This window comes from Hippichthys cyanospilos, chromosome 1 (assembly GCF_059441005.1).
Source record: "Hippichthys cyanospilos isolate Australia breed blue-spotted pipefish chromosome 1, RoL_Hcya_1.0, whole genome shotgun sequence".
Classification (NCBI taxonomy): domain Eukaryota; kingdom Metazoa; phylum Chordata; class Actinopteri; order Syngnathiformes; family Syngnathidae; genus Hippichthys; species Hippichthys cyanospilos.
The window spans coordinates 7,231,947-7,255,580 of NC_142369.1; the positions used below are offsets into that span (position 1 = coordinate 7,231,947).

Genomic DNA, 23,634 nt, shown 5'->3' on the forward strand with positions numbered 1-23,634 from the left:
GAACACTATACTGTTTATTCACATCATGTTTTTAATTGTCACATCATTTAGCCAATTGAAACCTACGTTTGAAAAAAAAAATCTAGATTGGTTCTAATCGGTTGTTTTTTATGTTTTCCAAATGGAGCAAAACGATTTTAGCAAATAACCTACGCTGTACATTGAAAATAATTGCTTATACTGCACAATATAGTATAAATGTCCAAAATATATTTTCATTTTAACGGGAAACAACAAATCCAACAACTAGAAGGAGAACAGTGCATCATAATGACTGAGACTATGAAAACTACGTTCATTTATATTCATTTCTATTTATTTTAATGACAATCATGACAGTAAGTTAAAAATGACTCATGTATTTACGCTATCTAACTAATGATTTCAATTGTAGATTTTGCAAAGAGAATGCAAACACTGTATACAATTTCATTTGAGGTCGTTTTCCAATTTGGACATTTTGCCTCAAAAATGGAATTTGAAGAGTTAAGAAATCAAAATCAAAACAAGTGATGTTTAAAAAAAAGCAATCAAAGAAGTACAAACACACAATTGTCGAAAATTACAGACTACGTTTTTGTTTGGGCAAAAATAGTCACGAGTAAATTGAAAAATTAAGCTCGAAAAAAACAAAAAATATGCTCACGTTTACAGCACCTCTGGCGGACCAACACTGCCCTCTACCGATAGTTTTTGGCGTAGTCCTTCTTGTGGAATTTGAGTTTCTCGTTTTGCCTTTGGAGCTTTACTCCTCCCACATTCCAAAAAAACACATTTGGGTCAAGATTTAGATTATTCATAAGTGTGAATCTGAGTGTGGACGGTCGTTTATCTAATTTTCCTTGTGACTGGTTGGTGACCAGTCCAGGGTCAGCTGAGATAATGTTAAAAAAATGGTTCCAGAGTCACATAATTCATTCTACAGTATTTGTTGGAATGTATACACAAATGCACAACTAGCCATTTGAAGGTAACGTCGGTTTGTTTCCTGGAAACAGGTTTTGCCAGTCTGTTACTGGCAGCTTCATTGTTAGCCAACACAGCCATCAAATTATGGCTAAGTTGTTTGAAGCAGGGCTTCAACAAACCTTTTAGGTATGGTAACATTCAAAGCTCTTTTGAAAATATATCACATCATTATTTTAGGGGATTTTTTTTAAATGGGCCTCACAGTGGGCATTCAAGGAAACGTGCAGTTTGACAGAAATATGACCATTGATAGGGTATCACTAGTGCTTGCAGACTTGACTCAAAAAGCCAGTCTGAAAATAATTAAATGGAAATCGCTGTTTTTTTTTGTTTTTTTTTACCTTCTTGACATGCATGGAGAATAAGGAGGACGTCTTTGTCTTAAAAATAGCTTACCAGTTACAGAGCACTGTGGCTCGCTAAGAACAAAAAAAAAAAAACAACAATGAGAATGTTAATTATTTTGTGGTTAACATGGTGAGCGTTACTCAATGGTCCAAATATTCAATAATTTGTTTAAAAATAGAATAGATTTTGTTTAATGGAAAAAGAATACTGTTGAGATGTAATTCTAATACCGTGATACTGTGAAAGTGATGTTTTTACTAATTGTTATCACATCATCAGAATCTCTTATAAGCCCATGCTTACATATGATTAATAAGTTATCGGAGCTGTCTTGTTTCCTATCTGAATCGGCATCAGCCTAAAAAAAAAAAAAAAATCCATGTAGATTTTCGAGAATTATTGTCACATGTATATCTGGTCGGGCCCTACTCAAGTTGCATTGTAATACATTTCAGAGGAAACCTTTTCATTGCTATACAAATGAATGAAATTCAATTTGAAAGTCACGGTACCACCATTATTCCAGGCTATTTTCAGTGTAATAAACAACAAAAAACAAGGACAGTAAACAGCGGAATGTTCTTGAATATCACAGCAACAGTCACATTTTGCTCTTTTGAGGCCAAACTCCAAAGTAGTCCTGCAAAGTCTATCACCTGTCCATACTTCATGTTGGTTCTCTTTTTGTCGTGGCCACCTACTGGCTATTGTGGGCGGGTTCCGCGGAGCTTGTGGCTCCGCCTCGCACCACCCGCCATTGGAGGATGCACGTGTCCTTGCCACCCATGGAGAGCAGGTGGGAGTCACTGTGGGTGAAACGCACGTTGGTGACGTGGCTACCGTGACCCTCGTACCTGTGGCTTGGGGCCTGAAGACACAGAAGACAATAAATGAAAAACACAATCGCTATTCTAAACACAAGAGGCTTTACTTGTTTTTTTTTTTCCTTACAGTAAATGAAACTCTCAAAAATTATTTCACTGATTTAGTAGCAAATGGGAGAAAAAGAGAGGAACATTGAAACGAAGCAGCAAATAAAGTTAGTCATGTTCTCATGCACTTATGTAAATTCCAAAACAGGTTTTCCTTGAGCAGTTGGGAGGCGTGGTAGAATAATATTTGCTTCAGCAAAACACAGCGCGGCGCCGCGTACCTTGGGTTTGGGACAGGGGTACTGGAAGAGATGGACTTTGCAGAAGTCGTCCGCCACCGCCACCACGCGCTCGCTGTGCGAGCGGCACAGCGCGTTGATGTCTGTGCCGTCCGAGCCCTCCAGCCACACACCTAGAGAATCCACAAAATGGGAATAAGGATTGTTTTTTTTATAGTTGATTGAAAAATAATCTGATTAAGTGTGTCAAAATAATGGATTAAATGTAACCAGTTAATTATTATTATTAATTATGTTGATCAAATTTTTTATATCTAACCATGTTTTTTAGTTGCTAATTAGATCTGTTTTCATGCATCGGGCTTCTTGTGCTTGAGTTGTTGGGGATCGGAAAACAAAGATCAATGAAGGCTGAAGTGGACACTGATTGGCTGTCATTGTGTTTGACATGACGTGATACGCTCCTGTTGTGAGTGGGAGGGCATTTTCAGGAGCATAATGACGCATGATTGGAAGAGCATGTAAGCGGTCCAATGAATGATAATTGTATTCAAGTTTAGCCTGCCACATAAATGCAAAACACCCAGACTTAACGTTAGCAAAAAAGACGCTAACGTAGCGAGCCATAGCAAAGGTCTTTGCCAAACTGAACTTTAAACTAAAGGTTGCAGCCGGCACTTGGGACTAGACTCGAATACAGCAAAAGTTAAATGGTTACTGCATCTTTTAAAGAAAATAAATGACTGAACTCACTATTATGTTGTTGTATATCAATCTTTTGATCTGCCACAACAACAAAAAGTATCATTTTTTTTAATCTAGAATTTTTTTAGTTATTTTTTTACATCTCTTCAAACAGTAATTTAAATATTAATGTGCTGATTCATTAAAATACGAACAAATAGTAAATTGATTATTTTTTTTGGTCCCTTTATTCTTTTATCTGCCACAACAATACAAAGTATCCATAATTTTTTTTTAGTTTTTATTTATTTATTTTTTTAATCTCTTGAAACAGTAATTCAAAAATGAATATACAGATTCATGAAAATACTTAAATAAAGAATAAAATTATATTTCTTTTGGAACCTTTATCTTTACAGCGATACAGTTATATATTTACTCTTTTATTTACAACATAAAATGGTAATAACCGGCTGATGCCCTTGCTGATAGTTTTGTCTAAATGTTAAATGATTAAAAATGGCAACAATGATAAAAGTTGCAATAGCTGATTAAGTCCTGCCACAAAAAAATCAAAATTTACATTTCAACATACTTGATGGACACCAAGAAGCCACAAGATGGCAGCCAAGCACTACTTTAGTTGAAATGAAACTCCTTAATTCACTTCAACATAATACATTCAATGGCAACAAAATGTTATTCCTTCTAGTTGCCAACTGCCAAAACACAGCTGTTTATTTAGCAAATTATGAAATTAACAAATTTGAATGACATAAATCCATCCTAAAGTCCCAAAATGCATCATTTATTTTTAGCATGATCATGACTTCATCATAGACTTTTTGTTTCCTCACCCATGACATGGAAGCCCAGAACGCAAGTGTAGGAGGCCCACTCCCGATCTTTGCTCTCAAAGCGATTCCTCAACAGTTTGCAGCCGGCAGCAACATCCCCTAACAGAATAGAACATACTAAGTATTAAGGCCACCTTTGTCTTCTAAAAAGACGTGCAAAAGTGTAATCTGGATTAATACTTTTCCTGAAAATTGAATTGAAAATGTGCATCAACTTACAATAGAGAATTTCATAGTCGCCTGAATTCGACATAATGTACTTCCCGTCTTTGGACCAATCCAAGTGAGTTATGAAACTGGAGTGGCCCTGTAGGGACAGATTGGGAAAAAAATATGGTGACTTACATTAGTTTTTCCTTATCAAGTCCAGTTTCAGTCAAAAGTTTGGAAACACCATCTACCTGAATTTTTTTTTTTCTTTTTAAATGCCCTGATTTGTGGCTTAATACGTTACTTAAATTCTTAACATTATGAAGAAATATTAATATAATTATTTGGGAAACCAAATCATGTTACTTAAAATGGAATGTTTTATACTTCAGAATCTTCAAATTACTGTAAAGATTTTTGGCCCAGATGAAAAGTTTGCATGTTTTCTTAGCTTCATGATGTGGACGATGCTTTATGAAATGGAATGAATTTCAATATACAACTGAGCATTTTAAGCAGTTGCAAATTTGAATTTCTTAAGCTATCAATGCAATTCGAAGAACAAACTTTTGATGCAGACATGGAACTGAAAGTGTAGTCATTTCAAAGATGTTTAAAAAGACAAGACTTTTAACATATAGCTGGACATTTTCAATATTTAATAATTGCAATAATACAAACTATGAGAAGGTGTTTCCAAACTTTTTGAGGGGCACTATACATTGAACCTCAGTGTGGTCATTTTATTGACGTATAAAAACAGACATTGGTATTTTTTCTGCCCAAAATTGGTCAGACCCTAAAAACAAGCATGATAAAAAAATGTAAAAGCAAACAAACAAATAAAAAACCACGAGGAGGCTCACGTTGCATTTGCCAAAACGAGTATACCGCCGTCCATTATCAGACACGTTATAGATGTAGATGAAGTTGTCGTGGGACCCCACAGCGAGACAGCTGCCATCTGAAAACATGAGCGGTCATAATGCGGAAAGAGGACCCACCCCCCCACACACGCCCCCCAGAAGGGGCTTGTACTGTATAGCACCTGGAGAGTATCTCATGACAGAATGCTGCTCGTTCCCGTCGACTGACTCGGAGATGACCTCCGCTGTCAGCAGGTCCAGGACCACCCATCTGCTCCAAAGCGCAGAGACAGTTCAAGCTGCTATTTTGAAACAAGGCTCAAACATAAACTGTGAATACTTTCTGAAGTGGCCCACAGCGTAATTCGTTACCTTGCTGTGCTGAGTCCGACCGAAACCACTGATCCATTTGGACAGAAATCAGCACACAAGCCATATTCCTATGGAAAAACAGTATGAATTTTTGCATCACAAAAAGGGATGGGATGAGATCACGTAAAGCGAGATTAAAACACCAGATTTATCGACTGTTTTTTGTTTTATTTTTTAACATGGGTACACAGGAAATTGCCCTTGCCTGTAAAAGCTCTGCGTGACAATAAAACATAGTCAATTTTGGTGAGGGCTCTAAAATAAACCCGCCCATCCCTAATAATATATTGACACAACCCTCTGGGTATGTTTTTATTTTGAAATCGATAATGCAGAGGTATCGCAGCGACGGTGAACTTGACTCACCCAAAGATGGTTGCCCCTGGATTCGCGAGTCAACACAACGTTGTTGTGAAATCATGTTCGATCGCTAATTCAGGGTGCTAAAAAGGTGACTTCATTTTTACGATGTAATGTACAGCACTTGTTGCCAAATTAGCCACTAGCTCCTTATCGTGAGTTAGTTATGGTGATTTGAAAAACATCTCGTGGGCTGGGTTAAACCTCTTTATGGGCCTTACCCGGCCCTCAGGCCGAATGTTTGGCGCCCATGATCCATGGTGTAAGAGTTGTATAAAATCACAGTTTATATTTGTGTAAAATAAAAAAATGTTGAGCTCCACAAAAATTGGTCGTTTATAATTAAATGTAAACGTGTTATTTGGACCTCTGTGTTCATAGTTGATTTTCATCAAGCAAAAAAAAAAAAAAAAAACCTAATCATTTTGCTTTTATTTTAATCCATATACTAAAATGCTCAATAGATCTAGAGGAGGAATACAGGTTGCTTTCATTACTTTCAAATCACCTATGTGGTAATATTTTGGTTTTACGGTTTAAGAAAAGAAAGGTAAAATACCGGCAGATAAAAAAAAAAAGACAGTTTGTCTCTTTTTATTTTTACATTTGAATGCTAGATTATATTGATATTTATATGCAAGCGTGTCTTCTCAATAAAAAGAAAAAAAAAAAACTAAAAATTTTATTTTCCGGACTAAAAGGCAAATAAATAAAATATACAATCATACATTTATAAATACAATCATATATACTGTATACAGTACATCAAATTTACACGTCGTAAACCTTTATACAAGATCTTATTCAATTTAGACATTTTTAAGAAGATTTTTAATAATATATTTGAAAACTCTTTTGGAGCACAGTCATTGATTCACATCTTTTCAATTATATTTCATAGTTGTTCCATAAACTGACTCCTTGAACGCACATTCGCTTGAAAAAACAGCAGAAAAGCCGCGCTGGACTAAAGGCCGCAGGGCTCAAATCATGATGAGAAAGTCGCAGTTTATAGTCAGAAAAATACAGTATTTAGCTTTCCGGTTAATTACAAATTTTGCAAAAGTCCCATCTCATCTCATTCTAGTGGAGTCAATCTCATGAGACATCTGGTCTTAAGGATTTTGTGTTTTGTTCCATCCCTAATAACAAAATAACCAGAGCAGTTGGTTTGTACCTCCAGGGTGATGCTCCATTGGAGTGTGTGTTCCTCGGTGTCCCATAAGCACACCTGTCTGTCATGGCCGCAGGAAAGAAAGTTGTTCATTGAGGGATGCGTGGCCAGCCCCCACATCTCGTCCACGTGACCCTGAGAGCGAGTCACGTTCAAAATGGCGACCAGAAATGTAAGGAGTTAAGGTTCTACCACGCACTTGCACTATGGCCAAAAACCCAGTGGAGAAGGTGCCTCTGAGGATGGCGTTTCTCGTCGTTCCGACGAGCAGTTCCTCCCCGTCAATATCTGCCACGGTGCGGACAGCGCCGAATTTTTCGGGAATCTGGACATGTGAAACACAAGAGCAAGAGTCATGGAAAAAATGTCAAAAGAGTAAAATCCCATTTTTACACACGGAACCAAAAACAGGAGCAATTCTGCGTAAACTGGCCATTGTTTTAGAAGATACTTGAGAATCATTTACGTGGGATGTTTACAATTTTGTCCTTGACACAGAACAGAAAGGTGGAAACTATTTTCACAGAAGTCAGATTAAAAGAGTAAGTGCGATCAATTAATTACAGATATGGTTAAAGTGACAGTTGTTAATCGTGTTAATCTCATTTTAATCTTTGGCCTATTTCTATTTTTTTTGTGCTTGAGCTGTTGATGGGTGGAAAAACAAATATCAATCACACAATGCTGGACACTGATTGGCTGTCGTTGTGTTTGTGTTTTCAGTCCGATGAATGCTTAAATTAAAACAAAAATAAAAAATGCCCACACGGCACCTTTGATACAGGGAGAGTAATGCATTCTTTGTAAAAAGAAGCTTGTTCACCATGGACGCAACTCAAGTTTAGACTACCACATAAATCCCAAGCACATAGCTCCAACTGCAGTCACAGCTAATGCTAGCAACAAAGATGCTAATGTTGTGAGCTATGGTAAAGCACTTAACTCGAGAATAGCCTAAGTTTAAGGGTCAATGTTTTGATGTTATTTTCAAAACTGCTCCATTCCTCCTGATAGTGGAAACTAATGATTGTAACCAGCACTGGAGACAAGTCTCAAGTTAAAAGCAACGTTTTGCATTCTGGCCGCTAAAAGTGGGATGGCAGGCCACAAATGCCCCCCCGTGCCATAGTTTGGACACCACTGACTAAGGAAAACAGAGCTATGCATAGTTAGCTTTTAGACTTTGACTTATAGACTGTTTCACCTCACACTCGTGCTCGGGAGCCAGGTCGGCACTCCAGCGGATGATCTTGCGGTCTTTACTTCCTCCGCTGAGCAGCGCGCCTCCTTGTAGCGAGCACAAGGTGAACACGCTGCCTTCATGCGCTTTGGTCTGTCGCATAATCTGGAATGTCTCTGAAAGGAAATAAGCCGATATAAGAACGACACACTATACACCGAGGGTTTAAGGAAGTGAGGGCTACTTTGAAATTGTTCCACATTAACACACTAAAATCACTTCAAGCGTCTACATTGTTTGTATAGCATATTTAACAAAAAAAAAACATGTACATTACAGCTTTCACTTATAGGTAATAAAAGTGGAGCTCAAACTATGGCCCAGGGACTATTTGTGGCTTTTTAAACAACCAACCACATTTATAAAAAAATGAGGTTTGCTGCTAAAGTAATTAATTTGTTTTATATACCTTAGAGCTTTGCTAAATATGCAAATTAATTCTTTGTATTTAATCGCATGTGATCTGCAACGTATCCCCCGCAACCTACCTTTGGCTCCTTTGCCAAGAGTTCGGGTATCTGCGGCAGATTTGCCCCATGTCAGGATGTTCCCCTCTGAATCCCCAGTCAAAACTTCACCAGTCAGGCTGAACACAAAACACTGGATGAACTTGGGCTTCTTGTATTTCTAGAAGAGAAGGAAATAAATCGCTTTCAGGACGGTAACATGGTACAATTACATCATGTCGTGGAGGTTGAAAAACGAAACAGGCTTGTCTTCTGACGGAGGTGGAGAGTTTTAACTGTGCTCCTCTCTGACTCTTATCTCACTGCTTTGCTGACTTTGTCCTGTGCTGTCTATTGTCTCAAACATCGTTTTACTCCTGCAATCTTTTTTTTCCGAAATGAATTGGTCAGCTGTGTTCTGAACTCATTTGACAATTCTCCCAACGAGAAGAGCCTTCTTACCCCTTTGCCACATTTGCCGATGTATATACAATGGATTCCTTTAACAAGTGGTAGATGGTTTGCCTATCAATCTTGTCCATAGAGGATGTGGAGGACATCTACATTACTGGAATCCAAATAAGAGGGAACCTACTTATTGGAGTTTTTGGGTTCTAGATTTATCGCAAAACTTTCCAGATGGGCGCGGCTGGATTGAAGAACTAGCTGCTGTTTTTTTTCGGCTGGTGTGGGATGAGTGGTCAACACTCGGACTCATGCCAGGAGTGAGCTGCTGTAGGAAGCTTGGAACAGCTGTCAGTCAAGATTTGTAGTGATCTCTATGTGACGTGCAAATTTTTTTCCTGCCTTATACTGTGGCCCCCATTGAGTCCTATTTTTTTTTCTTTCCTCCCCTATCCTTCAAGTTTTTCTTTTCTCGTCTAAAACCTTCTTAGCGAGTACTGGCAGACCTTTCCGCCCTGTCTCGTTTTGTTCGTGATTGTCTGTGTGTTTTTTCGATATTTCGAGCCTGGTAAGTTAAATTTTGTTGGCTTGCACTTGTGCATGTGTGATAATAAAGAAACATTGAAAATGTAGGAAGTAATTTTCTTTACTCATTGTGGACATATATTTTTTTGACCAGGCTCTACTTCTCTATTTATCTTATAACGAGACAATTAAGGAAGTGAAAGTGAGGTGCAGGATATTGGCTCAAGTGAGTCTTACTCCGAAGATGCCTTGTTTTTTGGTGAACTGCCCCGCAGTCAGAGTCCAGAAGTAAACGTGGGATTTACCACAGGTGATGATGTTGCCACTGTCGCTAGGGTGGAAGTCCACAGCGAAGACAGTCTCATTGGTGGTCTTAAAAAAATGAAAAGTAAAAAAATAAGTCAGGCTGTCAAGGTGAAAGCATCAACTTTTAAATCATAAAGCGTTTGAAACAATTCTCGGTTCTATTTACTTCCGGTGGCAGCTGAAATCCAACTAACCAGACTTAGAGGAGTCTCGCCGGGCACAAAGACAGACAAAGATGAATGTTTATACACTTTCATATTAAAATTTTCTTCAATAGCTCATTGGAAGAATAAAAATAATGTACTTTTTGCAATGCCAAGTTCAAACACACTGAACTATTAACAATGAGCTTGAAATAATGTTAGTCGCTTTACATAATTGTTACATTATTTCATACTCTTTCGCCAAAGAAAATCTATTCAAACGGTCTTTGCCGAGATTTCTGGCAGATGTTTTTCCCCATGTAGCAAAATTTTAAAGAAAATATACACACATGCACAAAAAGCTCCATTCATGCAAGAGCAGTAAAGCGGCATATGGACTGTCCTGGAGCGGTTCAGAGGGGAGGGGCTGCTGTAATTATCTTGTTCCTCTTGGACAAACTCGTGTATTTATAAGTTGTCCTTCCCACGCGGCACGCTGGTTGTGCGGGAAGTGTTCGTGAACGTCGCGTATTAACGGGAGTGCTGCAACGTTTGACTGTTCCTTACCTTGACCTCAGCTTGCTTGCTCCCTCTGGTGCAGTCCCACACTGACAACATGTGCTCGTTGGAATCATCAATCACGCACAGGAAGACGCCAGAGTCCTGAAAACACAAACACGGGATAGCACAAATGTTCCAGTGGGAAAAAAAAATATGGTAAATTCTCACCTAGTCTAGTTAAACTAGAGTTACGGCAGTTATCGCGGATCAGTAAGGTACGAGGTATTTAAAAAATGGCTGCAAAGTGCATCTGTAACGATCGCTCTCCTTTCCCACATGTGACGATGCATTAAGTGTCACACTGTGGCTGCTTTTGTTCTTTTGTTTCCTGTTATATATATGTACATACTCACCATAGTGGAAAAGGCAAGAGATCCGACTCCTCTCTGGAATGTTCCTAGTCCAATTTGCTGCAGGGTGACCAATGTGGCAGAGTCCCATATATGAACGCAAGGCTGCTGAGGCTATCACACAGAAACAAAATATGTAATTGTTATTCAAATTGCCTTAAAGTTCGTTGGGTTCCATTCTAGCTGTGTCTATCGTAAATTAGTCGTTACTTATCACCGCTCAAGTGCTCCATATAGGCTGGCGTGATAGAGGTAAATGATTATTTGATGCTGGCAGTCTGACACAGTTGCCTTTCCTAATGATCACGTTTTAATAAACCGTGCTGACTGAAATGTGTCGTTTTAGCCAGCAAAATCATCTCATACCAAAATTTATGAAGGGAAATTTGGAAGAGGAGGTAAGAAGTGCACTGCGTAGAACAGTTTAGACTTAAGATTAACAATGTTGCTCATCAAAAAATGTATAAAAGATGACCATTTATCCAGTAAATCTCACAAGTCGCTACTTTTTTCTCACGCTTTGTACCCTGTATCTTACAAAGCAGTGCAGCTTATCTGCAGTTATTTTGGTAGCCACCAGAGGGCAATCTCCCGGTAGACAAATGGAGAAAGAAGAAGAGTATCAAAGTAGTGATTATGTATATATGAAAAAAAAATAAATCACTGTTTGCATTTCTTCTTGCCAATTGGCACTGGGAAGAATGAATGAACATCAAATTATAAATTAAATACATGAACAATTTCAATTTCTGATTGGGATTAGCACCTTTCCATCTTTGTCCACGCCGGCCGTTTGCCCGGATGCTATCCGCACTTTGTCGGGATGCAGCGTGAGACTGCAAGAAAAGCACAAATATTTACATCAACCATTACAATTTGTGTTAAGCGATAATTAGGCAAAGGTTGCTAATTTGTTTTCTGCACAAACCAGCGAACACAGTCGGTGTGTCTGCGGTAGTGGCGCTGTGTGCGGTTGTTGATGTGGTAGAGGACGACCACGCAGGCGATGAAGTAGACCGCCTCGCCCGTCGGGAGGTAGTACAGGTTGGCCCGACAGTCTCGCCCCCGGTAGCCATAGCTGCAGCGTCAGGGTCAAGGTTGACGCATCTTACAGCTGCTTTAATGGCTGAGCAATTGGGGAAAAGGATACACCCAGTCCAATTCCAGTCTCTCAGAAGGTGGCTCCATTTTCAGGTCTTCGTAATTTTGGATGTTGGAGGGGATGTACATGGTGATTGGTCGGCCGCGGATAAACATTTTGATAGACTGGCCTGGAAAACAACAGCCTATCAATAATCATTACACTCAAATGAATATGTCCAAAAACTCCTGGATTTTTTACAATATCTAAAGTTTGGAACTCAACTAGCTCGTAGAATTTCAGAGTGGTTAGTTTGGTAAATAGTGAAATTGTTGGTTGTTTTATGAATTGATTGAATAATATTGTTTGAAAAGAATGTGGGTATTTGATTTGTGGGTGTTTCTCCATATTTCCGAACAGTAAGTCAAACATGTCTTCTTTTTTTTAAGCAGAAGCCATTTTAAGTGTGACTTTTAAGTGTTTTGATACAGAGCAGAGCAAATTTCAGTTCATACGACATGACAATAAAACTTTTGAATCTTGAAGATGAACAGTTTAGGACCTAACACAGACCCTTGGGGAACTCCGTGAGTTATTTTCAATTGATTTGATTGTGCATTGTTGAAATGCATATACGAATAGCTGTTTACTAAATAACTCTTAAACCATTCATATGCCATGTCTCACAAATTAATTCATTAAAACAGTAAGGTATATTGTATAAAAAACTTTTATTTATTTGAGGTCTCTCAAAATCCCATATAGCTAAAGAGTATAGTATGGTGTTTTTGCTATTAGCGATACATTCATACAATATATACTGTGTATATATATACACATATATAAGATATATTTTCACATATGTGTGTGTGTGTGTAATGTTAATTGCGGGTGTACCAACCTTGACTGTATGTTGCTCTCCTGGAGCCAGGGGATCCTGTGAGTGAAAATTCAAGCGGACATATAATAGAAAATTGATGAAACTGGTCATAATCGGATAAAAGGGCATCTTATGAGGATAAGGATTTAAGTATAAAGACTAATATTATGACAATGGAGTCGTTTCACAAGTATATTTGAAAAACACAACATAACTTTGCTTCCAAAATATAATGCCTTTTACTCTGGAAAAAAACAGTCTTTATTTGTTAAGGAAGAAAAAAAGACAAACTTTTACCACTTGTGAGCTTCCAGTTGCTTTTCTAAGTGCAAGTGAATGTTTCCCGAACACTGCAGGAGACGTGGCCTTAAAATAAATCTTAACTGTATCCTATAAAAAGCTACTCTGAACCACAAATGTTGCTGGCTTGGACCTCTCGCAATCACTCATTCCCTACACAAGTGAAGGGTAGCAGGACGTTGTTGCTCTACTTGAGATTCTCAGCTATCTGAACCTTACGTTATTATCATTATTTTTATTATTACCACCACATGTGTAAATGAATGCAAAACCACAATTTAAATGCTTAGGGTAAAAAAAAATGCATCACCTGCATTGGCAATGAGTTCCTTGGCACGGCTGCAGAGAAAGGAAGACAAATGGGATGAACAGAGGCATCGGATAAAGTGGACAAGCGATGAGATGAGCGCCTGACTTCTCTAAGCTTGGCGAGCGGGCGAGGAGCATGGCCGAGGAAGCGGCTTTTTTGTCCAGGCGCTTGACCTGCCTCTTCAGGTTCCCCAGTTTCTCGCTGTTCCTTCGAATGCTGCCGCCAAAACGAAATACATAAATAAATACTCAAAGTGCGGTGGGAAGAAAATGAAGTGAATTAATGCAGTTAATGAAAACTAAATCAAATAACGAAAATTCAAAAAGGAAAACAAAATAAACTAAAATCAAATGCTTTTCGAAATGAAAATGAACTTTATAGCGTTAATGTCCTTTGTTTTCATCTATGTGAATTCTTATTGTATGTTTTCTAGTGGAAGTTCATTTTAAATATATTTATTTCAATTTTGTGTCCATGAGCTAAAGAAGGTCAGTTGTTTGAGAATTATTGTTTACTTTCTTTCAAAATACACAATTATAATGCATTCAACATATGCGACAAAATAAAAAAACACAGAAAAAAAAGCTCCGGCTAATCATTGTTTAAATAATCGATTAATAAATAGACTGAATTTTTTAAAATATTTTGATTTTTATCCTTGTATTCTTTTTTTTTTTTTTTTTTGTCAGCGCAGGAACATTTTTTGATGATTAATTTTTTTGTTTGATTGATGATTGCTTTCCAAAATAAAAGCAAACTTTTTTTAAACAATATATTGATCGTTGATGTCTACTAAGAAAATAAGTGCAAGGTCGGCCCGTAAATAGTGAAAATCTGCATATATTTGACACTTATTAAAATGTACTGGGAGGAATTGTTTTTTTTAATGAATTGGCCAATTTATCGGAAATTTCGTAAGTATTTTTTTTTCCCTCAAGAATCAAACATTTGGGCACCGTTAATGCAAAAGGACATCGATGAAAACCCTACCAAGGAGCACCATCAACGTTTATGGCAATGGGCAGAGAAAAGGTTTGAGAAGTTTTATGGAGTGCGGCCGACACCCTTGACGAATGCTTACCAAGTATAAGCCAATTGTGAACTGTAGTGATAACTGTGACCATTGGATGGCAGTGTTTCCAAACATACAACATAACTACTACCTACATACAATTCAAAGTAAGGAATGGAAGTCAATGTTTCATATAATACTGCCCATATTTCCATAGAAAATGCACATGATATTCTGTTGGTTTGAAAGATGAACGATAATGCTAAACATACTGGCCCTCTACGGATTTCCTTTTCAGATAACGCTTGGCACTAAAAGAGATAATGACTCGCATTAAAAAGTCTTCAAACTAACCGAAGCTTAAAAAGTTAAGACAAAGTCAAACCTAAATGCAATAAAATCCTTAACTAGTACAACCCTAAATCATCTGATGAAACATGTCAAAAATGAAGCATTGTGAATCCTTGCGTCTTTAAACAGTAGTAAAATCACAATCTGTCCTTGACGGCAAATAAGCTGCGACAATGTGGACCAGCCTGAGAAGCAGGAAGTTAAAATCAACCGCCGACACGAGAACACGAGCCAAAATAGCCCAGCTGCGGCATGTGTGAACCATCGCCGCGCAAAATCAGCAAACCACAACAAGGAATAAAGCATGCACGCACATGCTCGCTTCAATAAAAGACAGTATCGACTTGACGCGGCAAGAAAGAGAGCGACGAGTCTTTCAAAGTGAAAAGACAGGATGAGATCACTGATCGGTATCGGAAAACGCATGAAATGATGATCTTCCTGTTAAAACCTGTTCTCAAACTGGAGCTGTAAATTGCGTCAAAAAAGAATTTGCAATAAATCAAGCCTTATCATTCAAAAGTGTATACATTGCCACATATAGTGACAGGCGAGCCAATAAACTAACCGTAATAAAGCAATTACCATGCCCCGCCTTAGCTTTCAGCCAATCAAAACAAATGAGGATAACATTTGCTGGTGAACCTGATTTGACCTTTGTTAAGCTTTTGAAATTCATATTCTTGAATGTTTAAGTTTTACTTGCACCAAGACCAGGACCATATGTTTGTATCCGTACGAAAAAAAAGTTCCGATACTCCACACCGATACTTGAACTATGCACATGTTGGTTATGTTTCATTGGTGTTAGGATTATGAAAGTGGTCTTTGGAAAAAGTTCTCCCCCTGTGTGAGAACCCTTGTTGTAAACACTCGCTAAATTGCCCTGATGTCACTTTTTCCACTGGCTTCAAATATGTTCACAAACTTGAAAAGCGTCAATTGGTGGTGACGGCACTTTCCAGCGCCCTCTCCCATTTACTGCTTTAACGCTACACGGTGGTTGAGACTAGTAGGGCTGAAACGAGTCTGCGTGTACATTGAGTACAAAAATTCAATAGAAGCAAATTTCCAAAAAAAAAACCCTACCAAGACCAAAACAGCTGCAAACAATAAAAGAAAACCCCTGCAAACTTAGCACAAACGCAAAAAAATGCACGGATTCAAATAGCTGCATACAAAAAGCAAACCTGTTAATAGAAAAATGTTGCAAAAAAATGCTATCAGAAAATCGACATGGATGCAAACTTAAACCAAAACAAATACAAAAAAAAACACATAGATGAAAATAGCTGCATACTCGTTAACAAAAAAAAACAACCGCTGGAAAAAAAATAGAATCACAAAAATGATAGATGCAAACTTAAAAGCGATGAAAACAGATGGAAGCAAAAAAAAAACTTAACAGAAAACCACTGCAAAACAAAGATGTGATAATAAAAACAAGACGCAAAAATAAAAGAAATGAGAAAAAACACACTAATGGAAACAGCTGCAAACAAAACAACCTTAAAACAAAAGACATGCAAAAAACCACACACAAACAAAAAAAACGCACGAGTACCACCTCAAGACCTACAAAAAGAAAAATCTATTGTAGCCATATGCTAGGATGAATAGAATACGAGCTAAGAATTCTTCTGTCCATTTAAATTTGTTATAAATAGTTCCTGTTGACAATTTATTAATTAACTATATTTTATTGGAACGCTCTCTAAGTCCAGTCCTCAAAGGCCGCACGTTTTAAATGCCTCCCTCCCAAACACACCTGCTTCAAATGACTAGGCTCATTTTCAAGCTCCTGAAGAGCTTGCTGATGAGCTAATCATTTGAATCAGGTGTTCTGGGAAAAGAAACCTGGAAAACACGAAGGACTACGGCCCTCGAGGACCGGAGCTTGAGACACGTGTTCTGTAGGGTATCTGTATACCGAAAATACTCTATAGTGGCGGTCCTAGCCAAGTTTTGGACTAACACCGGAGAAAGAAGAGTCAAATTTGTCAAACTCACGCACAGAGGTTTGTGTGGTTCTTTCCGCATGGGGGACGGAGCGCCGGGCGTTTGGTCGGGGTTCCGATCGCCATCGGCATTTTCCGGAGAACGACTTTCGTCCCGAAGACCGCTGATGGTGCTAGGCTGGATGGGATCCTCAACCGAAGCGATCCAATTGAGGTCCTTTTCCTGCTCCGCCGGTTCTTCTTCGTCCTCCAGGTCCTCGTCTTCGTCCTCCTCCACGCTGGAGGCGCGGTGGAGCTTGGCCCGAGAAGGAAGGGCGTCCTCCAGGTGGAGGCTCTGCAACCGCCCGGAGAGAGACGCCGTGCCTTGCAACGCGTTTGGCTCCTGAGCGGCCTCGCTCGCCTCCGTCTGGGTGGACCGGTCCACTGTCGACATTCTCGGTTCTGCCGACGCCGAGCCTGCCGTGTGGCCGTTAGTCTTGGCCGCAATGCTCTGTGGTGATTGGCTGGATACAAAAAATGGAGTTCAAATTTACGTGCGCCATCAATATCTGCGGCAAAATAAACATTTTTATTAACTTATTCACTCCCAAAGACGTATTTTTACGTTTTTAATCCTTGTGCACACACTTTGCAGACTACACATTTTTTTTCCTAATTTTGTAAATGCTTTTAAAGGCGTGATAATTTAAGTTATTAATGAATATTTTTGCTCTTTCAACCACTCAAATTATTCAGTGACATCAGCTTTATCCATACATATGTAGGTTGAATTTATTAACACCCACAAAAAAAATTAAAAATGGTATGGTCTGTCTTTGTAGTCTATGACGTGATGATGACATTTTAAGACATAACCAATAACTGGTCTCTACTGCCACCTACTGTCTTGAGGTGAAACACGAGTCAACAAAGAGTTTTCTGTTTGCTGACATTGTTTGACCGCCGCTCAACAGAATGTTGCAAAAATCGAACGAAAATCAAAGTAATCAATCCTATTAAAATGCATCTCAAGAATTCTAATTATAATGGTTTTATGTGGTCCAAAATTTGGACAATGATTAGTTTTGTCCATAAAATCTTGCATGTCCGGCTGTAATCACATAGAAATGTCAGAAGTTTGGCTTTGTTATGCTCGCTATATTAGCGTCTTTGTTGCTATCATTGTGCGTTGCATTGATGCTGTAGGCTAAAAAACCTGACCTTACAAAAAATGCATATCACTCTATTTTTATAAAAGGTGCCATTGGGGTGTTTTTTTTAAGTTAAATTTATCATTCATCGGACCGACCGCTGTTATAGAATCGTTGATTTTCATGTCTTCCTTCAGCCCCTGGACTCGAGAACAAGATTCAAACACCTGACTCTCTGGTCAGCGGGGAACCCATTCTCTGGACTGGACCAAAACTGTGGCTCAGTTCTTAAATCGAGACGGAATTGAACTGCTTGAATCTGCAATTTTGTTTTGCTTTTGCTGCTACTGATGTTTTGATTGTGCTGATGATACCCGCAAGACTAATATAAAAACAGAAGCAAACCACGCAGGTCTATGCTCGTTTTTTTATGACAGTGCAGCACCTGGAACCACACTGGAGGACTCCATCTTCAACGCCGAAGCCGGAAGAGAGCTTTCCGCTCTCGTGGCAACAGACTTGATTGATTAGTCTGGCGGCAGCGGGGTTCACTAAAAAAAGATAGATCGCAGGAGTCAAATTGAGACCTTGGAGTTGGACAGAAAGCGGGTCAAACAAACCTGCGATGAGCTGCTGCTTCAGCACCGGAAGAAGCCGATCGTGGAGGCGGATCTTGCGCAAGGCGTCCGCCAGCGAGGCCTTGAGTAGCGTGATCTCGTCCTCCTGCGCCTGAAGACGCGTCTCCAGCAGCGACGCCCGGTCGGCGAATTCGCCGCTGCCGTCCACCGAGGCATCATCTGAGGACAAAGAGAATGATGGAATGTTGGTGGAGCTTCAAATTTTTGTCACAGTAGGCCAGGGCGAGGCATGTGAGCAGTAGGTACTAACTACTTAATTGCAGCATTTAACGAGATAGTCGACTTAATTCTGCCTATTTTTTTTTTTTTTTTTAGCAAAATAGTTCATATTTTGTCTATAAGTAATTATTTTAGTACCAGGCATTTTTAGACACTCCTTTACCCTAATATTTGAAAATATTTTAAAAAACTATATATAAAAAAGTACTTGGGAATGAATATCCAGACTCGTAAAAACGTAAAATTACGTCTTCGGGATTGAATGAGTTTATTTGATAACCAAAATTTTCACGTACAAATAATAATATTTTTTTTCACGAGCTGTTGACTGAAAGCAAAGCAAATCTGAATTTTAATGAATAGGTGAGCAATACAAGGAAGTTGTGCAAAGTTGACCTGGATGTCACTACTTTACACAAAACCATAGTATATATATATATATATATATATATATATATATATATATATATATATATATATATATATATATATATATATATCATTTAAAAAAAAACTCATTGACTCATTGAATACGAAAGACATTGTTTTTTGTATTTCTTGTATTTCTTGTGCTCAAGGCACAAGTATCGACCAATAACTGCTCAGTTTGGTAATGTCACATGACCAACAGATGAGCCTTGATTTGTTCTGCATATATGGTCACTTTCAGTCAACAGCAAGTAGAGAAATGTGTTTTTAGGTATTAAACAAACACGAAAAATAATTTTGTTATCAAGTAAAGCCATAAAGATTACATTTTAATACAAAAAAATGACAAAATCAACTGTTGCTTTTAGCACGTTATGCACAAGTTATGAGTGTTATGTTTGTGTTGAAATTGATTTTAAATCTGCATTGATTATTTTTGCCAGAAAATTTTCAAACCTTATAAATATCACACCTTTAAATAAATGTTTGTTGGGTTTATTTCTCCCGTTATAGTCAATCAAAATTGTAATCATCCAGGTTGACTCAAGAAAATTCACATTTTTCTTTCCTCACGCCTGTGAAGAACCCGCATGGCGGAAACACGACAAGCTGTACTCGCACCACGGCCACTCCTGCCTCTTCACGGGATCCACTTTTGGCAGCCGTCTTTTAACTTGGCGAACAAGTCCAAAGTTTTATTGTCTGTTTCCTGTGGTTCTTCCCGCTTGGAACAGGCTTTCAGAAAACACGGTGCAGCGTGTAGGTCTTACATTTTTGGCACATAGCCTGACCCTTGTGAACAGCATTGCTTGCTGTACACACACTCCGTACTTAAGTAGAAGTACAGATACTTGTGTCAAAAGGTTTCGGCCAAGGCCCAGAGGTTTTAATTTATGAGAGAATCCCAGATGCAATCTTGTTTTGGAGGGGGGAGTCTCCCCGGAAGAAAATTCCAGAATGATAGCGTTTGTCTAGAGTCGGACATCAATGGTACAGTTGTTCTTAACACACTGGTGAAATGTCAAATTTAGCCTCTAAAAAATATCTCCATGTCATGTGCAGGGATGTGACCAAATGTCATTCGTTTCTGAACACTTTTAGAGACATTATTATTAGACTGACTTAATATTTATGAACATATCATTCATAAAAATAATTACAATGTACAGTAATACCAATGACAAACAAAAGTTTGATTTTTTATTTTTTGCTCTACCTCAGTGAACATTTTACTGCTTTTTTTGTTCTGTACGTCTTGACCACTTGGGGGTAGTATGATTAACTCATTCAATCCTTAAGAAGTATTTTTTCGTTTTACGTAGTGCAAACATTCAATCCCCGGTACATATTTACAGATTTTTTTTTAATTCACATATTAGGGTAAAAAAAAGAAAGTGAAAAAATGGTACTGGTTGAGATAAGTACCGCATTTTCCACACCATAAGGCGCACCGGATTATAAGGCGCACCCTCAATTAATGACATATTTGAAAACTTTTCCACAGATAAGGCGCACTGGATTATAAGGCGCACCCTCAATTAATGCCATATTTTAAAACTTTTTCAATCACAATATAGTAATACTCAAAGTAATAAGAATAATAACTCAAATAATAACTTTAAACTCTCAATAGCATAATAACTCAATGTCAATATGAGCAACCTTGTTCAACTGTAAACGCACAAAAGAAACAGGTAAAGCTCACTTTATCAGTTCTGTAAACGCACAAAAGAAACAGGTAAAGCTCACTTTATCAGTTCATCCCCCATCTACGAATCCCAATCACAATATTGATCCATATATAAGGCACACCTGATTATAAGGCGCGCCATCAACTTTTTAAAAAAATTAAGGCTTTTAGGTGTGCCATATACTGCGGAAAATACTGTAGTTTGTGAGTTACCAGTATGTCACATGCTCATGGCATTAATTCAATCATTGCCTTCCCTTCCAGTTTTATGCTAAATGCTATAACTCCTTAGTAAAATGCAGTTATATGAGTAATTTTGACAGAGGATAAAGAATATAATCTGAGAGTAATGTTATATTATCAAAGTATTACCACTTCTTTTGAGTTAAAATATCTGTTTCTTTCATAACATGGATGCTATTTTTTTTTAGCCTTTAGCGTCTTTACATTGTCTGTTAGCATTACCCTAAACTGATGTTCCTAAGGCAAAGCTAAGTCTTAATTCTATTTAAGTTTAGTTTTAACAGTAAGTTCAAGAGGGAGTGGCATTAAACAGCTTGATGGCTGTTTAAAAAAAAAAGAATGTTAAACACCTGCAAAATTGCTGCTTGTTGTGAATTTTTTGTTGTTGTTGTTGTTTTGTTTTTTTTCTTCCAAAAATCACACAAAGGCTGAGGTTTTGCTGATGTACCATGGACTATTGGAAGCCAGCCCAAGCGCGCTACGCCTGTTAACGTACAGGAGCCAGATTTGGCAATCGGTGACTGAATCGGCGTGACTCAGCTTGCTCCAAACGTGAATAATAAAATGGTGTTTCACAATGTGCCATTACAGTGGTTGTTTTATATTGTCATCCATTTAGTAGCAAGACAATGAATTTAATTGACTCTTTTCTTGATGCTTGTTTAATATTAATGTTAGTGGTGACTTGACTTACAAATATAAATGTGTATAAAATCCGTTTTCTACATTGAAATGCCATTAATCCAGACCAGACTTCCTAAAAAACAACAAAAGCAGTCCTCAAATCTTCTACCAATGTCGAATTGAAATGTTCTTACTTTGAAGCATATTTTGTAAAGGAACAGATGCTCATTATGTTTAGAAGGGATTTTTAAAGAAATTATGTAATTCATTGCAGACGTTATGTGTTGCAAACATCTGACTCAAACAAAGGCACACAAACACAAAAACACTTACACACAATCAATGGTGGTATTGTGGTTCTTAAGAATGTTCTAAGGGTTCAATGAAAAACAAATGAAGCTCCCAAATTCACTTCAAAATAGCTCTTGGGAGCAAGCTGCCACATGATGGTGGGTAAGAACTACTCTTAGCTAGGTGAAGCTTTCAACTCACTTTAACAAAGTTCCTTGGCACTTTGATGCCACAGGATAGCAACAACTCATATGCCGCCTCAATTTACTTCAACATAGATACCTGTCACCAATAGGCAACAAAATGTCAGCAAAGCACTGCTTTTGTCTAATTGAAACTTCTGAATTCATTTCATATAATTCCTTGGTAAGCGGATACATTAATATGTTGGCATTGTACTACGTCTAAATGAAGATCACTATCAGGGTCAAAATGAAATTATTCTCTTACGTGGGCTGAGATTAGGATTAATTTTATCTCTTAATAGAAACAACTTCATCTAAAAACTGAAATTTGTTTTTAACTGGGCTTTTTTGGCATTCAAATTTGTATGGTTGTCTGAAACTTTTAAGTGTGATAAATATGCAGATAAAAACGCAGAAATCAGGAAGTGGCAAAGATTTTTTTCCACGCCACTGTAAACACATTTTAAACAGCCCCACGGCTACAAAACGTCGTTTACAAATGATTTATTTACGAACAAGGAAACAGTTGATTACAAAAATACTCACATACACTAACACACAACTTTGTAAACTAGCTAGCATCTGCCTCCACGCCCACGCATTTATGTCAGCGCTCACATGCTCACGCAATGTAAAAATAATAATAATAATTATTATTATTATTATAATAAAGCAACGGTTTGCCGATCAATACAAAAGTACTCACCCAAGCTGTTGGTTGAGGACTCCATGCTGTGATTTTTGTTTATTTATTAAATTTTATGACGCGTGTCGTCGAGAGTCCCGTGGCGACCAGAAAGTAGTGTGCTTCGTCCCCATGCTGGCGGAGAGAAGTGTCACTTGACGTCAAGTTGCAAAGGAAGCTGAGAGAATTTTGTCTACAAAGTCCACCATGTCTTGTATCCGCACTCTGACTATTAGTTAACTCGAATTCGCTTCGGTTTTAACTCCTCATAGTAGAGCGTACAGTACGCCTCGTACTTATCTGTTTGAGTATTTGTCGCCATCATGTGGACATTTTTATAGCTGCATTTTCAGTGAGGTTTAAGCGAATTTAACCTAAGTATTGCACGTTAACATTGTTGATCACCACTCTGTTGTTATTAATAGAGTTTGACTTATTTTATCATAAAATGCAATTTAAGCCCCCCTTTTCATACATTTTTTGGGACACTTTATGATGAAATGTGGCAAACAAAAAACAAACTGACTCATATTACGCAGTTCGGTATTCAATATAACCCCTGCTATTACGCGTTTTTTCAGCAGTAAAAATAAAAAGATGCTACATTTCCATATTAACTGTTCAATTTATCCTAGCACAGATCAGAATATAATGAAATGTAACGAAACTTTTTTTAAGCTCAAATTAGTCTGAAATCAGCCCACGTTTTACAGTATTTTTAACTGCGTTTATGGTTGGGTT

The 23,634-nt window shown here is 38.0% G+C and overlaps 1 protein-coding gene across 3 annotated transcripts; it reads right to left on the bottom strand.

Moving 5' to 3' along the window:
* Positions 1-294: 294 nt before the first annotated feature.
* eml3 (EMAP like 3) lies at positions 295-23,138 on the bottom strand. Of its 3 annotated transcripts, XM_088424748.1 has the most exons (24): positions 22,915-23,138; positions 18,510-18,686; positions 18,335-18,440; positions 16,816-17,262; positions 13,544-13,654; positions 13,439-13,467; positions 12,850-12,885; positions 12,018-12,138; positions 11,796-11,945; positions 11,634-11,703; positions 10,871-10,981; positions 10,524-10,619; positions 9,745-9,879; positions 8,620-8,758; positions 8,096-8,247; positions 7,091-7,216; positions 6,895-7,026; positions 5,358-5,425; positions 5,168-5,256; positions 4,986-5,083; positions 4,189-4,276; positions 3,970-4,068; positions 2,471-2,601; positions 295-2,185 (listed from the first exon to the last, which is right to left on the bottom strand). In XM_088424748.1, the coding sequence occupies exons 1-24, from the start codon at positions 22,937-22,939 to the stop codon at positions 2,015-2,017; spliced, it is 2,907 nt and encodes a 968-aa protein (XP_088280874.1). In that variant the 5' UTR covers positions 22,940-23,138; the 3' UTR covers positions 295-2,014. The 3 variants fall into 3 exon arrangements, 1 of the variants encoding a protein (XP_088280874.1); XR_015866884.1 differs by lacking the exons at positions 295-2,185; positions 2,471-2,601 and having other exon boundaries at positions 4,008-4,068; positions 5,168-5,284; XR_015866883.1 differs by lacking the exons at positions 295-2,185; positions 2,471-2,601 and having other exon boundaries at positions 4,008-4,068; positions 5,168-5,287.
* Between the last annotated feature and the right edge of the window lie 496 nt (positions 23,139-23,634).